This window comes from Cherax quadricarinatus, chromosome 42, assembly GCF_038502225.1.
Source record: "Cherax quadricarinatus isolate ZL_2023a chromosome 42, ASM3850222v1, whole genome shotgun sequence".
NCBI lineage: Eukaryota > Metazoa > Arthropoda > Malacostraca > Decapoda > Parastacidae > Cherax > Cherax quadricarinatus.
In genome coordinates this window covers 11,007,503-11,025,508 of record NC_091333.1, presented here as the reverse complement: position 1 = coordinate 11,025,508, position 18,006 = coordinate 11,007,503, and the positions used below count along the sequence as shown (strand labels likewise).

The 18,006-nt window shown below is 38.7% G+C and overlaps 2 protein-coding genes across 12 annotated transcripts in view; both read left to right on the top strand.

Annotated features, from left to right (window-relative positions):
- Nucleotides 1-17,469, top strand: part of LOC128695635 (ras-interacting protein RIP3) — a 30,357-nt gene extending 12,888 nt beyond the window's left edge. The window contains exons 3-5 of one of the 2 annotated variants that reach the window (XM_053786373.2): nucleotides 1,611-1,727; nucleotides 5,685-5,895; nucleotides 9,491-17,469. In XM_053786373.2, the coding sequence (XP_053642348.1) occupies nucleotides 1,611-1,727; nucleotides 5,685-5,895; nucleotides 9,491-10,812 (1,650 nt within the window). In that variant the 3' untranslated portion in view covers nucleotides 10,813-17,469. Of the gene's footprint in view, nucleotides 1-1,607; nucleotides 1,728-5,655; nucleotides 5,896-9,490 lie in introns of those variants that run through there. The other variant, XM_053786374.2, reaches the window with a different exon arrangement.
- LOC128695631 (guanine nucleotide exchange factor DBS) overlaps nucleotides 1-18,006 on the top strand; it is a 773,026-nt gene that overhangs the window by 515,574 nt on the left and 239,446 nt on the right. The gene's annotated exons all lie outside the window — the stretch shown is intronic.

Genomic DNA, 18,006 nt, shown 5'->3' with positions numbered 1-18,006 from the left:
CTTTATCTTTTAACTCCACGCCTCTTGCCAAGACCCTCGCATTTACTTCTCTTACAACCCCATCTATAAATATATTAAACAACCACGGTGACATCACACATCCTTGTTTAAGGCCTACTTTTACTGGGAAAAAAATTCCCTCTTTCCTACATACTCTAACTTGAGCCTCACTATCCTCGTAAAAACTCTTCACTGCTTTCAGTAACCTACCTCCTACACCATACACTTGCAACATCTGCCACATTGCCCCCCTATCCACCCTTTTCCAAATCCATAAATACCACAAAGATCTCTTTAGCCTTATCTAAATACTGTTCACTTATATGTTTCACTGTAAACACCTGGTCCACACACCCCCTACCTTTCCTAAAGCCTCCTTGTTCATCTGCTATCCTATTCTCCGTCTTACTCTTAATTCTTTCAATTATAACCCTACCATACACTTTACCAGGTATACTCAACAGACTTATTCCCCTATAATTTTTGCACTCTCTTTTATCCCCTTTGCCTTTATACAAAGGAACTATGCATGCTCTCTGCCAATCCCTAGGTACCGTACCCTCTTCCACACATTTATTAAATAATTGCACCAACCACTCCAAAACTATATCCCCACCTGCTTTTAACATTTCTATCTTTATCCCATCAATCCCGGCTGCCTTACCCCCTTTCATTTTACCTACTGCCTCACGAACTTCCCCCACACTCACAACTGGCTCTTCCTCACTCCTACAAGATGTTATTCCTCCTTGCCCTATACACGAAATCACAGCTTCCCTATCTTCATCAACATTTAACAATTCCTCAAAATATTCCCTCCATCTTCCCAATACCTCTAACTCTCCATTTAATAACTCTCCTCTCCTATTTTTAACTGACAAATCCATTTGTTAGAATCTGACTGCTACTATTTGGATGATTGTTTGAGAACCACATAATCCTTGTTTATGCAGTGTAAAGTACAGTGATGCTCAAAAGACCGAGGGAGGGGAACAACAGTATGTCCTGCTTTTATTTGATCGTGATTATGTTGTCGAATTACAACAGTGACAGAGCATAGGCAGCGTGTATTTCACGTGTGGTAGTTTTACAATTTTCCTTTATTTGCTGAGGCAGTGGTTACATTAATGATAGTAATTTTTTTTGGAGTGGGTTATCCTATCTTAGTAGATGATTAAGACACATGTTCAACTGTTGCACATGTGTCTTAATCATCAACTTGTCAGTAGGAAACTGGTACACCTACCATCCGACTTACGACCTGCTCAACTTACGACCACTCGACTTACGACTGTTTTTCTTGCCAAATTTCTGGGAAATAAACAACTATTTGTGTTGTACACAGTGTTTATCCTAAACCTTACAGTATAAAATACAGTACTAACAGCATAAAAAGTAAAGTAAAACATGAAATACCAAAATAAAACAATAAAATAAAGTCATTACAAAAATGTGATGTTGATATTCAGTAGTAAAGTTCGACTTATGTCCATTTCGACTTACGACCGGTTTCTCGGAACCAAACTCGGTCGTAAGACGGATGGTAGGTGTAGTTTGTTACGATAAAAATTCTTTTTTATGTAATGTTCTATCAAGATTTGTAATTTCAGAATGAACCGCAAAATCTTTCTACAAGTACTGGTACCTCACAGCCAATGGTAATGGTGCCTCCACATCCGCCACAATGGCACCTCCATCCACAGCCTGTTCACATAATGACTTATCAGGTAAAGAATTGTTCAAAATTTCTGTGTTTTGTTCATTTATTTTGCACCTGCTCTTCTTCCTCTGTTGCTTCCTCTTCTCTTTGCCTTCTCTTCTGCCTCCTGTGTTGCCACCTCCTCATACCTGGCATTGCTTCATCCTGTTCCTCACTAACTGTTTCTCTACCACCTCATCCACCTTGAAAAAAAAAAACCATACCATGGGTGGGGATAGAACCCGTGGGCTCTATCCCCGCCCGTGGTATGGTTTGTTTGCAGTTGTGTCATTATGATTTCATGGGTCATCCACCTTGGCTTCTTGACCAACTTAGTGCTGCTGTCTCTGATTCTTTTGCTACCTCTTCATATTTCCCACTGCCCTTCTGTCTCATCCTCTTTCTTGCTACCATTTTTTCTGCCTCATCCTTTTCCTCCTCAAATGGAATAAAAGATGACAAGAGAAACAACTCTGTTTTGGAAATGTCGATATATTTTTATATGGACGTCTCCCACCGAGGCAGGGTGACCCAAAAAAGAAACACTTTTCATTATCATTCACGCTATCACTGTTTTGCCAGAGGCGCGCAGATGTGACAGTTTAGATGTCCCTCTAAACAGCAAATATGGATACAGCCTCTCCCCACTTAACGACCTAAGACCACGTCAATAAACAAATTCGTTGCTAAGCAAGGAGCATACCATAATGGTAGTGGGTTTGAGTCAACCATCTTCAATATTGTTTTAATTAATGTCACCTTTGCACCATTTATAGCATTTTTAGTACATTTTTAAATGTTTTTACTGTAGTGTACTGTATATGTAATAAACAGAATAGAGAAAATCAGCTCTAATATACATTATTTAGGTCTGCATACTGATCAGAGAGCCCGTCATAAGTCTGAATCATCAGTAAATGAGTACATCGCTAAGTGAGGAGAGGCTGCGTGTTGGATATAATAAATGTCTTAATATATTTTTTCTTCTGCTTTGAATATTTTCTTATTAAAATATTATTATTATTATTATTATAATCAAAAAGAAGCGCTAAACCTACAAGGGTCATACAGCACTGCCGGGCAGGGAAGGATGCAAGGGTATTGGGTAGCAAGAGGGACAGGGATGATTATTAGGTCATGGAGTGCAACGGGGCAGTGGATAGTGCAGGGGTAGAGGATAGCAAGAGATTGAAGTAGAAAGGGCTGTGAGGAGTACTAGAGGCATTATCATCAGAGTTTGTGCAGTAAATCAGTTGCTGTCATAAAGTCAGTGAGAGAGTCTCGAGTTAAAGGAAGGTCCATCAGCAAGAAGGGAAGGTAAAGTAAGGGCAGAAGAGCAGTGACGACATTGGAGGTAAATTCTGCATGCTCGTTGATAGAGTGGGCTGTCTAACAGAATGTGGTTAACAGAAACTGGAACCTGACAATTCTCACAGAGTGGAACAGGGAGCCTCTCCATGAGTAAGGCGAGTGTGGCCAATGATGAAGACGGCCAGAAAACTATGCTCAATTTAACAGAATGTAGTTTATTATAGAGCCGATCAGATCAACGTTGTTGCCAGCGGGTGCAAAGGTGGGTAGCAATTACAGCAAAATAGTCTGTGAATGAAACACCTCTATATGAAACTGGGAGGTCATGTACTGCTAACCACACAGCAGTGTCTGCTAATTCATTGCCCTGTATGTCAACATGACTGGAGACCCAACAAAAAACAATATCTTTGTGCTTGCTAGAGATACGGTGTAACCAAAGTTGGATATGAAGAACCAGGGGATGAGGTGTATCAAATTTTTGTATAGCCTGTAAAGCACTTAAGGGAGTCTGAAACGACCACAAATAGTGACACAGGCATAGATGCAATATGGATAAGTGCTATGAGAATGGCATACAATTCAGCCGTAAAAATGCTAGCCGGGGATAATCAATGCCCTCGCATGATGCTGTCCAGAAACACTGCTGCGAATCCAATGCCATCAGAAGACTTGGAGCTATCAGTGTACACTGCGATGGCATGAGAATGAGATTGAAAATGGTCAAGAAAAAGAGAGCAAGAAGCCACCATAGGCAGTTAGGCTTTCACACATGGCAGTGGGAAAGAACAGACACGAACCGTCGGAATTTCCCAAAGGGGTAGGGAAAAGTGAGATGCTACATGAACATAGAAAGGTGGTCACTAAAGAGAAGATATGAGCGAATGTAGGCAAAGAGAAAAGGGATGGAGTAAACAGGAGCGACGAACAAATAAAGAAGGTCTACTAATATCAGTGACTATCCTATACATATACGTATATGTATGGAAGGATTGCGAAGGTCATGAGAGCGAACATAATAGCGAAGGCAATGAGTATCACAGCGATCGGACAAAGATGGAATATTCGGCTCTGCATAGAGGCTCTTATTTAAAAAGATGTTGAGTTTGAAGCTTGACAGTAACAGAAATCTTTTAGGATTCCTAATCATCCAATCTGAACACGCTATTCTCTCCTGCTCTGTACCTCCTGTGGGGGTGCTGACCCCTGAAACCCTCTCCAGGTATACCCCAGGTATACCTCTTACTTCGTATGAGATGTTTTATTATTGTCCACTCCCCTCTTCCAGGATGCTCCTGCTTGTTCCCATTCATTTCCTAAAACTGATGTCCCTCACTTTATTCAGTATATGGTAATATAGTATCCATTATAAATAACACTGGCCTGGGAGTTTTTAGGATTTGCTTGCCATGGGTTTGAACCCCACCCATTCTGTGAACAGTATACAGTAGGTGTTTCTGGCTCTTGGCAGCTTTATTAAGCTTACTCAGTATATCAACACCCAGTTTTGCATGTAAAGTCTTCAGTACATTTGTGAACTGCACAGGTAGCGTATGGTGAATGTACATTGCATGCACAAAATTTCCAATTGAAATAAAATCATGCCGATACTGTAGTATTGGTCTCGGTGGGAAATGGCTGATGAAGTAAAAAAAAAAAAAAAAAAGCGAATTCTTACAAAGCACATCTGCATGAAGTGGGGAAACCTGTAGTTGGTATTCATGTACAGTAATTTTTTTTTTTTTTCAAATTTTAGAGGCTTGATCTGAAACTAGACCAGGGAGGTGGTGGTCCATGAAACTCTAAACATTGTTTGATAATGCATTTAATTAACCCATTAAAATTAGTCAGTGTAACTTATTTCCAGTGGGGTCCATTTAAGATTTTCCCCAGGATGCAACCCATAACTGTTTCCTTACTCTGGATATCTATTTACTGCTAATTAACAGGGGCAGTAGGTGTTAGGAAACTGCCCAGTGTTGTAGTTTTAGTTTATTAAAAAATTTTAAAGTGCATTTGGGGTGTCCTTAAGCTTTTAACCCGTAAACGGTCCAAGCAGATCTACGTTCACATGTGTAGTGCTACAAAAGTAGATCTAAGTTTTTTTTTACATATTTTCAAATATAACAAAAAGAAAAAGTAGATCAAAGATTTTTACACATTTTCAAATGTAGAAAAACAAAAAGAAGATCTACTTTTTTTACATACACTTTCAAATGTTGAAAAAACGTATATATATGTTTGGACCGTTTACGGGTTAAATTCTTTGAGGGTTAAGAAATGATAAAATTTATAGTTTCTTTCTATTCAACATGCTGGCCATCTCTCACCGAGACAGGGGTGACCTAAAAAGAAAAAACAAAAGTTTTTCCTTTTTCAGTTTAGTAATTTATACAGAAGGAGTTAAAATTTTATAGTTATATTTAAATTATGATGTTTAGCTGATGGTACTGTGATGTCATCACTGCTGGTGGTTCACTGTTGGGCTGCTGGATGGAACTGTTTGCACAGCCTATCCCTCCGAGAATGTTATTTCAACTGAGTAATACAGTGAACTCCTATATGCTGCATTTCAGAGAAATTAAGACCCCAATAATCACAAGTAGAAAAAGACAATTTACGGAGTTTTGGTTTACGGTTCACAGGTGCGCGACTGTACTTCTTTTCTTTGTAGCCCCAAGGAAATCCACCGACATCTCAGAGTGACAACACCAGCAACCAACAACCACCCAGTGGACAGCAGCAACCACAACAGCAGCAACCACAGCAGCAGCAGCAGCAGCCACAGCAAGGCCCTCCACAGCTAACTCACATGACTGCCGATCAGCTGTCTCAACTTCAACCTCAACCCCTAGAGCATTCCATATGGTCTACGACTGAGATGGGTGAGCTACAAGTTATTTTTATTTTTTCTAGATCTTGCCCAATCAGTAAACAACTTTTTTGCAACTTTTATTCTTAATTTTTTTTTCATTTTTCATTTTACCATCCATTACATTCTGCTTAATCTGTATACATCTGTTCATCTTATTTGCAATTTTTTCTTTTTTCACTGTTTAATTTGAGCTTTAGAATGAGGCAGGGTGACCCAAAAAAGAAACAACACTTTCACCATCACTCATTCTGTTACTGTCTTGCCAGAGGGGCACTGATATTTTAGAGAGACAGGCTGTGAAGTAGCAAAAACATTTAAAGATAAATGGGATGTAGGGATTCAGTGTGTACCAAGACAGTCGACCAGTCAGGAAATTAGGCATGAAGTGGTATAACAGGGATTTAGTGTGGTAAGTGGTTAAGGGCTCCAAATCTTATGATAGAGTGAATGTGCAAGTCACACACAACTACTAGAGCCAGTAGCCATAGTTAAGCATTTTCACAGAAATTTGTAAACTTTTCTCTTATGTTAGCTATCTTCTACAATGTCCACCACCTCATATGTTGTTTTATCATACTTGTGAAATGCTGTGCATAAATGGGCTTTTCCTTGTAAGAAATATGCAATAAGATGAGATTTGTTCAGATTTTTAACTCAGGGAGGGTTAGCCACCCAGGATAATTCAAGAAAGTCAGTGCATCATTGAGGACTGTCTGTCTTATTTCTATTGTGGTCCTTCAGTCTTGTCCCCCAGGATGCAACTCACACCAGTTGACTAACACTCGAATACCTACAGGTGTAAGGAAGCATGCCCAACATTTCCACCCGTGTCAGGGATTGAACCACAGACACTTGGTGTGTGAGGCAAGTGATCTTATCCAGATCTCTGACATCCTTTGGATTTAATGCTAGCTATGCCACATCTTCAGCAGACACACAAAACTGCATGTCCTGGGTCTCATCTAGTCCTCAGGACCAGTGAACCTTCAGTGTCTTCTGCATGTTCTGTAATATAAGATAGAATCAATAAACATCTAAATTATTGGGAATGCCTCAAAGCACTTGGTTTGTTTTTTCTGGAAAAAAGAAGGATGGGATGCCTGGTATACATGAAAGAGATGCTTCGGAGCCTGGTCCCTACCTTGCATGCTACTGTTGTAGCCTTCTATAATGAAAGATACAGGATTAAGTGTGAAATAAGCCCTGTGAAGTGAGCAGAGGATGGGAGGCCATGGTATACCTCAGTGCTCCAAGACTAACCTACTACCAGTAGATATCAGAATTACTGTCAGAACAAAGATAGAATTTTTCAAGAAGCTGGTCAACTTTCTGCTGTAAGTGCCGGAACAGTCAGGTCATGATGGCTATATGGGCTTGTAGGCCACTGTCACAAACAGCGTGGTTGACCAGGTGGTCAACAGAGAAGCTTGGCCCTAGTCTGGGCTGTAGGGTATAAGAGCCCTCAAAACTATTCACAGGTATGTTTCAGGCTACTTTCTGGCCCCCTGCTAAGTTATGACCATTTCCAACTATTTTCCAGTCTGCTTTCTACAAGCAAGATCGCTGACATCACCATAAGTCACAATTGTTGAGCAATGAGCTACTTTTAATTAAACTGCAATTGGGCTTCCAGCCATTTTTCTGTCATCACTGTCTCGTTAAAAAGAGCACTCTGTAAGTGCATTTTGAGCACCTAAGACTCAAGAATGTTCATAAGGTATCATCATACCATCATGTGATTTTCCTACACCTCATAGCAGTACCATCCAAAAATTGTGAGAGAATCCTAGTATTTCAGACAGTGAACTATCAAAGCAGTTTCTGCAGCAGCATTTTCACTTCAGACTGTGCACAAAGGCTGTAAATTTCAAGCCAATGCAAAGAAGTGTTTTCCAGATATCAGAAAATGAACAATAGAAGAAATACAGATAAAAACATGTGAGAGCCCAAAAGTCCCTTTCTACTAGGTATCTACAGTTTAATAACAACCTTGAGAGAAAACTAAACCTATGATCTGTGTGAACATAGGTGCTTTATAAAAATTAAAATCTGTAGTTGAGAAAGTGCTGGAAAACAAAAAGATACAATACATCAGTACGTGGGATCTTTCAGTACATCACTTTGCATACTTTCTTAGTTAAATTGTAGAGTTGTACAGTACTGTAAAGCTATTGATTTGCTAAGAATTTGTTTGTCATTAATTTAAGTATCTTATATGTCACCTGAAAGTAGCTAGAGGCCACTTGTTAATTTTTTTTTTTTTTTTCCAACAAGTTGGTCATCTCCCACCGAGGCAGGGTGACCCAAAAAAGAAAGAAAATCCCCAAAAAGAAAATACTTTCATCATCATTCAACACTTTCACCACACTCACACATTATCACTGCTTTTGCAGAGGTGCTCAGAATACAACAGTTTAGAAGCATATACGTATAAAGATACACAACATATCCCTCCAAACTGCCAATATCCCAAACCCCTCCTTCAAAGTGCAGGCATTATACTTCCCATTTCCAGGACTCAAGTCCGACTATATGAAAATAACCGGTTTCCCTGAATCCCTTCACTAAATATTACCCTGCTCACACTCCAACAGATCGTCAGGTCCCAAGTATCATTCGTCTCCATTCACTCCTATCTAACACGCTCATGCACGCTTGCTGGAAGTCCAAGCCCCTCGCCCACAAAACCTCCTTTACCCCCTCTTTCCAACCCTTTCGAGGACGACCCCTACCCCTCTTTCCTTCCCCTATAGATTTATATGCTTTCCATGTCATTCTACTTTGATCCATTCTCTCTAAATGACCAAACCACCTCAACAACCCCTCTTCTGCCCTCTGACTAATGCTTTTATTAACTCCACACCTTCTCCTAATTTCCATACTCCGAATTTTCTGCATAATATTTACACCACACATTGCCCTTAGACTTGTTAATGTGTTGCATTAATCTGTTCAGGTCAATCTTTCCTCAACACATCACTGAAACATTATTGCTTTTCATTTATACGAGCTATTGGAGTGTGAGCAGGGTAATATTTTGTGAAGGGATTCAGGGAAACTGGTGAGCCAGACTTGAGTCCTGGAAATGGGAAGTACAATGCCTGCTCTTTAAAGGAGGGGTTTGGGATATTGGTAATTTTGAGGGACGTCTAAGCTCTCATATTTGAGCGCATCTGCAAAGACAGTGATTATGAATGAGTGATGGTGAAAGTGTTGAATGGTGATGAAAGTTTTTTTTTTTTTTTTTTTTTTTTTTTTTTTTTTGCCTTTTTGCCTTTTTGAGTTTTTCTTTCTCTTTGGGTCACCCTGCCTCAGTGGGGAAATGTGTTAAAAAAAAAGTTAATTTTTATAACAGGTTAATTATTTAAGCCATTTTTTAATAAATTTTTAATATTTTATTTTTTTGCTCAGCTGTTCTCACTTATCTGTGTTGCAGAATAATTTTTTGAAATAGATTAAGCTTCACTGTAAAGTTTTTATGATAAAAATGGATTCAGACAGGTATATACATCTCACATTTCTTTGAGATTAGGAAAATTAAAGTAAATAATGTATACTATTTTTTGTATCCAGTATATTTATTAATAAATTTAATTTTATTATAGATGGACAGAATGGCATGAATTCCAACTACCCCATGGGTGATATGCAGAGCCAGGAAGGAGACACTACTCTCAACACTAATGATATTAATGAAGAGGAACAGGAAACCAAACCCAAAATCAAGAAGGAGGTGAAGAAAAAGAGAAAATTGGCCGACCTGCTAGCAGAGGGTATCGACCCTACTAAACTGGAGGAAAATAGTGATCAAGTGAGAGAACGCTTTGGAAAAGGTTGTGAATGTGAGGGAGATAATTGCTTCAAAAACATGAACCCAGAATTTGTATTTAGACACCGATTAAACATTGCCGAACTAACTAAAAATGAACATGACATGTACCTAATGGGAGTGACTATGGCGTGTCTGGCGAACCCAGAAGAAACTTCGCGTCACAAAGAGAGAAAGAGGCTCAGGGCGTCGTATGTGTTTCAAGGGAAGAAAGTTTGTCTAGATGCTTTCTTATACTTGGAAAATTGTACTCATTATCAGTTGAAAGCCATAAGAAAACATGTAATGGTTAATGGTGTTACTCCAAGAGTGCATGGCAACCATGGCAAGAAGCCACCAAACACATTCCCCCTGGACACTTACCAGCATGCTGCTGCTTTCCTGCAGAGCTATATTGCCAGATATTCCCCTAACACAAACACCCCTAAAAAACCAAACAAATCTGGCAAGTCTCCTCCAGTTTACCTACCAGCTGACATCACTCGCAAAAAGATCCATAATGCTTATAAGGAGTATTGTGAACATTTTGAGCCAGACGTCAAGGTGATGGGTTATTCCTCTTTTAGACATTTCATGAAAGAACAGTTTCCAAATGTTAAATTTTTCCGAATGGATAAGAAAGCCGAGCGTACAATGGGTCAGAGTGACGATGATGACGATGACAATGACAATACTACCGGTGCACAGAATCCGCCAACACAGCCACAGGAGCAACAGCAACAACAACAGCAGCAACAACAGCAACAACAACAAAACCAGAGACAAGATCAGCAGCGTGTAGAAACAGGTGCCCAGCAGGTGATGCAGCAGCAACAAGCACAGCCGCCACAAGAGCCTCCTAAGGACGCTCGTAACACGCCACCAGTAACGGCAGCGACCACCGCCACGGTACCACCGAACACCCATCCCGGGGTACCCGTTTCCATGTCACATGCACCCATCAGTACTAATTACCCTGCCTATTCTCACGTCCAGCTGCCCCTCAATCTACAGACACAGCAGCCTCTGTATTCTGCATGTATGCAACCTGGTATGTTTGCACCAGGACAGGCCACAACTCAAGTACGACCTGCAGGTTTCCCCTACACTAGCCTTTAGATAACAGAATCACAGGATAGAGAGTTGTATTGGTGAATTTCTGTTTTGGTGTTTCATGGTATTGTTGAGATTTTTAACAACAAAATGGGACCAGGAGGACTATTAGTTTAACCCTTTAACTGTGCAAAACCCTGAAAAAATAAATCTGTGGGAAGATTTTGAAAAATAAAAAAATTATTTTTCTTACAGTTTGATAGAGTTCAATTTTCTGAATTGAATAAGACTAAAATATGTGAAATCTGATAAAAAGTTAGGATTTTATGGTGTGTTGAAGATAGTGGAAACATGATCACTCGATGGCAACAGCGGCATAAAAGTGCCAGCAATGTTTACATTTTATAGTTATTGATGCCAAGATATGATTGTTTTTCTGTTTTTCATTGCTTTTAATGTTTAACACTGTGTTAGCCCAACATTGCTTCACTTGCAGTAATTGGTATATATACAGTACAACTTTATTACAGCCTCTCCTCGCTTAACAACATACTCGTTTACCGACGCCTCGGACTTAGGACGGGCTCTCTGCCCAGTATGCATACCTAAATAATGTATATTAGAGCTGATTTCTTCTATTCTGTTTGTTACAGTATACAGTACACTTCTGTATAAACATTGAAAAATATACCAGAAATGTTATAAATGGTGCAAAGGTGACAATAAAACAACATCAAAGATGGTTGACACAAACCCACTACCATTATACTGTAGTATGCTCCTCACTTAGCGACGAATTCGTTTACTGACATGGTCTTAGGAACGGAACTCCGTCATTAAGTGAGGAGAGGCTGTATTTTTTTTTTTTCTGTCTTGGTCTTTTAAGGCTATTGACAAGGAATACTTAAAATATTGCAATTGTTTCAGAGAGTAATACTCCTCAAAGCATGGAAATTATTCACATTGTTTGACTTTACTGGGTTATCTTGGGTTAAATAAACTTAGTGTACTTTGTGATTGAATTCCAGTGTTAGTATCATGAAATTGTAACAAATTTTGGAGTAAGTCATCTTAGTGCCACTTGCACACCCTGTTTTATGGTAGGGAAGCAGGTGGTAGAAATACAGCTCCTGATTCCTTTGTTTACTTTTGTGAGTGAGGTGTACTAGTGCATTGGACATACACTCATCACCTGAATAGTTAGCCATGATACATTGTGTGAACTCTGCTGGCCTTAGATTTTTTTCAAATGTATGAATAGATGTAAAAAGGCACAAAGAATTGTGCCGAGGTCAAAAATATTGGCAGGTGGCAGATTTGTGGGTGTGAAAAATTGTGCATACTAGTGCACTGGACACAATACCAACACCTGTGGACTAATACGTCGGACACAATACCAGCACCTGGTTCTTGTACATCGGACACAATACCAGCACCTGGTTCTTGTACATCGGACACAATACCAGCACCTGTGTACTAGTACGTCAGGCACAATATCATCTGCATACTAGTACGTCAGACACAGTTAAAGGGTTAAATAAAAGTCTCAAAGTATAATTTAGTCCTGTTTCCTAGGGGGTATTAGTACTGCTAGACTTGATATGTAGGTGCTAGTAACAGCCAGCACAGAGTGCCTCTACTACAAATGTTCTCCACACTAACGTGTTTGGGCCATTTGGGTTTTACTTAAGGCTTCCTGAAAAATTATTCAGGGGTTTAACCAGAATTTAAGTACGATGCAGGTTATCAGAAACATTGGGCGCAACATCATTCAAATGGAGTGCCTAGTGCTCCTCTGTCCTCTGAAATTGTTATAATTAGAAGAGGTCAGATGAATAGTACCTGACAATGCGGGTTGATGTGTATATTTGGCAGCTTATCTTTCTAACTATTTTACATACTTCTCATTGAATAGTACGAGACACTGCACCGACAGTTGATCATCATTGCACGTGTTGATGCAGGTCGCTGGTTCAGGCTTCGAAGTTTTTTTTTCTTACAAGTGAAGATTTTTCAACACTTTGTTAATTTATTCAGAGTGACAATCTGCATTTCTAGTAATGTTCCATTGCAGAATTTCTTCCAGATATATGAAAAAACAGATCCTTAATTGGTGCTGTAACTGAAGTTTTTTTTTTTTTTTGACATTGCAACTAAAGAACAAAGCAAACGTATGGATTACTAAAGATTGTGCCTGTTCCATTTCATGTTCTCATAATGTTTTTCATGATCATTATCATTGTCATCTTCATAATCATATCATAGTTTGTATGAATTCCAAGATTCTGTTGTCAGCAGTACTGCTGAGAATTTTCTCAGTATTGTATACCACAAAGGCATTGTTATGCATGGAGTTCCAAGCCACTGTATAGGCCTTAGCTTTCCAGTTATGGTATATAAGACATTGTGATTTGATAAGGACTTGAGAAGTTTATAGGTACTTATTAATAACTTAAATCCCAGTGGGCATTAATTTCTACAAACGGTTGCCAGTAGCTGCCTCTCGCAAAGAAATGGCAAGCTCATGTATACACTGTAAATATAGTTTGAAGTTGTGAGGGCGGGTTAATTATTTTTCACTTTTAGTGGTGCCATGGAAGAAGAGTGAACGACTTCAGTGACATGTGTAGATTACATTAATTATAAAACTTACTCGTTACCAGGTAAATTTATTGTATACGTTATAATATGCCATGCTGGTATGTATTTCATTTTATATTACCAGATTCAAGTGCCAAAAATGGGCACATACACTGTGCTCGGAAAATTGTTCTCAAATTCACCTGGAAATTTATTATATTTCTAGGAAAGTGTATATCAGACATTTTTTGCTATGCATACTCTTAAAAACTTAAGAGGAAATGACTTTTTGTATGAAAAACACTTTTCCCTAAACATTTTCCATTTATAAATGACATATTTATATGGCCATTTCATTTTAGGATTCTTCACTCGGTCATTTCATTTGGTCACCTACAGGGAGATGCCTGGATACTGGTTAAGGGCTCTTGATCCAAGGAACTGGACTTATTCTTCCTTTCCTTGGCTCTAATCTAATTGCCTCCCATTTCCCAGACACTATATGGGTTTATCCCTGTCCTTGATTAAAATAAACATTTATGTTGTATGTGTGTGCTGATCTTTTATATTTAGCTAGTTTTGTTGGGCACACACCAAGAAACACACCACTTAGGAACCTCTTTCACTGACGGCAGTCTTCCTAACGTGACACTGGACAAGATTTGTTTTCACTGCAAGCAGCAAATTTCGAAGCATACCTGAACAACTGTATACTGACACAAGAACTCTTGACACACATCTGCCAAGACATCTATTTCAACCCTCCAAAAGATGGGGTGTGCATCATCAGTGTTAATGATGCTGACCAGGCCAATAAGCTAACACAGTACACCATTGACAGGACTGTGGTAACTGTACATTTCCCTCTACCCTCCCTTTGTACTACAGAATGGCTGTCATCCCTCACACACTCATACAACAGTATTACAGACTGCTTGATATGTACAAAAAATATTAGAATTGCAAGGCTTCCCAATTGCTAGGGTCAGAACTTGTGTCTGCCTTCTCATAAATGACAAAAATGTCATGCCTCTGGTTTTGCTATCCACTCTATCCCAAAACCATCCTCCTTCCCTTTCCTAATCCTTACTGCTCTATTACTAGTAAGTAATGTCACTTCTACAATGGAATATCAGAGAATTTAAGGAAATCAGGGCAAGCTCTGAGTGTTAGTTTCCTAGTTTTCCACTGATGTGTTTGTCTACCAGAACCTAAACTATGAAATGCAGTCGGATCTCCTATCTGTCGTTGTGTTCTTTAAGGCAATGCTGTATGTCTCTTTCCTGACTAATCATACAATGAAAGTGTGCCTGTTGCATGCACTGATGTTTTGCATTTCTAAATTCCCCTTCATTCACCACTTTATTATACTACAGCCCATTTCTTTTTGGGTATGTGGTAAATTTTCTGTTCTTTATACCTTTCTCCTTTATTCCTCTTGTCTGTAACTAACATACATTTTTTAATTCATCCTTGCCTGTGCCTATGCCACTCCTTTTACTAGGCAGTTTTAACGTGCATCATTTCTTTTAGGTAAGGTCACAGTGTGACTCGAGAATTCCACATCCCCCTACCTCTCCATATCTTGAGTACAGTTATCATTACACATTGAGATGCATTAACCTGTACCCTTGTACCCTCTCGTGTATAGATCTTGTCTGCTCCTACAGCATTTCACCTGAATTCGATTAAGCTACTGAATTATCTTCATGGCAGTGATCATTTCCTACTCTTACCATTTCCATTCTTGCCATCACTGTCTCTTCCAATTTTTGGCATTTTGATTGCAAATTTGGCCCTCTATTCAATCATACCTCTTTTCCTGATCCTCTCAATTCTTTTACAGATGATATGGGAAAGCTCTTTGCCTTCACCATTCTCTGTCTCCACACTTACCATCGCTTTTATCTTGGGTAAACACTCAGGGCAGTTAATTTGAAACAAATTATGTGGGACCACTTAGGTTACAACTGCATCAAGGACCATTTTCTAGCTTATCAACAAGCAAGAGCTGGTATTCGTTGCATTGTGCAGATGGCTAACCTAACTTGTTGGCATGCTTGTGTGGCCACCGCTAGCTCTGTGTATGCACTGGAAGTAATTACCGAAGTTAAGGAAATTATGCATCTAACCCTGCTCCTGCCCTTATTATGACTCAAAAAAAACTATCAGGCCCTTCTGAAGTTACGAAACCAACTGGGTGGGAGGCCATCCCATTGAACTTAGCATCTCAAAATGAGGAACTGTAATTATCCCTTCACATTGCAAAAGCATATCAACACTGACCTACAGCAGCCAAGCCTGATATAAAGTACACGTTCATACACTTTAACACTTGCCTCCTACTTTACAATTGCTCCTCTTACACCTTTTTAATCAGATTTGGTTTGAAGGCATTTTTTCCTCTGGAATGGAACACTGCAGTTTTCCTGTTTCACAGGTACTGTACGTCTTGTCAGGATAGAGAACTAGTAATAGGCACATTTTCTTACCAGCACTATTTGTAAATTATTACAAAATGCTTGGTTAAAATATGCCTCATTTCATACTTACAGACCTAAAACTGTCTTCCTTCAGCAACTTGGTTTTAGAAAGGTTCCACTATTGACTTCTTACTCAAGACTTGATACATGTATTTAACACTGAGGTCTATGACTTTTCTACAGAAACTAGCTTGTTGCACCATCTATTATGTTCATTTTACACCCTCATACCCCACTTAACCTCATCCCTTTCCCTTACAATCCATTCCAGCATTGCATTGTACAACCTGTATAAGTTTAATGCTCATTTTCACATTTAATAAAAGTCCTGATATTCCCTCACTTCTCTGCATTTATAACCTGATATATTGTGCCAATTTTGACCCTTGTTAGCAGAGGAACCTGCTCTTTATGCTTCTTTCTCTGATGTCAGCACCCCTCCACTGTGTGGCACGACCCACACAGGTCACCATAATTATCTCATTGTTATTTTATGTTATCTTCAGCCTATTCAGTTCCTCACCATTTTTTTTATTAATAATGTAACTTAAAAACAGTCAGTTTTTTAAATTATCTCAAATGTTTCAGTTTTTCTTTATTCTACCTTTTTTAAACCCCATATATAATTTATTTTCTTTAACCATTTATTTTAAGTTGAGAGAGGCATTGTTTGGGGCATGATTAATAGGTAGCCATTATTTCTTATGTATATAATGAATTCTTCAGTCTGTTAATAATGTCTTGTTGGTAATATTATTTATGTTTTTATCATTTTATAAAAATTCTCTGTCCGCATTTGTGCCGTCTTGCAGATGTTTTGTTAATACTTTTTATTTATTTTGTAAGATCATTTCTCACATTCTTCCAGAGTTATGATCTGCTCATAAATTATATTTATTTAAATACTCTCCAGTAACCAGTCATAGCACAAAAGTTTCACTCAGTGTTAAATGAAAAGATTTCTTTTAACACTGACAGTTTTTCCATCTCCTGTAAGGTATGCAGTCCGTATATAGTTTGTCTTTCTCATAAATTTTTATTGTCTGCGCCAGTTCTGCTAAAGTTTTTCATTATTTTCATGCGATATATGATTTTCATATATATTTCTCCTTGCCATCCCCATGTGACTTACCGGTACCTCGTAACCCAGTGCTCTTAACTTTGTAAGATACTATGATGTTGATTTTTTTTCCTTTGTAATAAATTTAATATTTTCATATGTTAATTTATGGATGAGTCAAAATTGATCTTTTAAGTATGTTCTTACAGACATTCCTTTGGGTTTTACAGGTTATATTTGTTTAATCCGTATACTAGTACGATACATTTTAATGCTAACATTTTGCCTCGGCTAACATTAAAAAACTCACCTAACGATAATCGTTCTCGGGTACCAATTAATATCGTTAGGTGAGGGTCCACTGTATGTTAAATGTGGGGAGATGGTAAATGTCACAAGGTGGAAACTTTTCCACAATATCCTAGAAAAATACGGGCTATCCATAGATCACTAGTACTGTACATTAACCACCCATGTTCGAACTGCCTTACGAGCAAGTTGTAGACTCTTACAACTGGGTGTATCCATGAAAAATTAGAGTAATTTTGTATAAAATGCTAACAAATGTAATAGAATAATAAACTGTGATATGAAGGTACATGTATGGCTTTTTGTGTCTTTAACCACCTTGAAGAAATGTATAAGTTTTCTTTTTCATAGAGTGTGTGTGTGTGGTTGCAAGGGTTGATTCATTGCTCCTGGTCCCATGTGTGTGTGTGTGGTTGCAAGGGTTGATTCATTGCTCCTGGTCCCACGTGTGTGTGTGGGGTTGTAAGGGATGATTCATGACTCACAGTCCCGTGTATGTGTGTACTTGGATATAGGTGTTTGCAAGGGTTCTTTCACAGCTCCTGGCCCCATGTGTGTGTGTGTTGGTGCACTTTGTTCGAATCATTTACTGCTCATCTGCAACTTCTGGACATTGGTAAAAATCAGTTGTAATTGATGGACATTGTTTGAATTTGTTCGATGTTGATATTAATATTAACATTAATGTTGGCATTATTATTTCCATTACCTGGAGAAAGTTTTCAGGGGTCAACGTCCCTAGTTTTTTCCCTGGCCAAGGCCCCTATTCATGTTCGCCCCATATCTTAATTTTGATTTTCCCTCATTTGGAGGTTGTCAGTTCCAGTT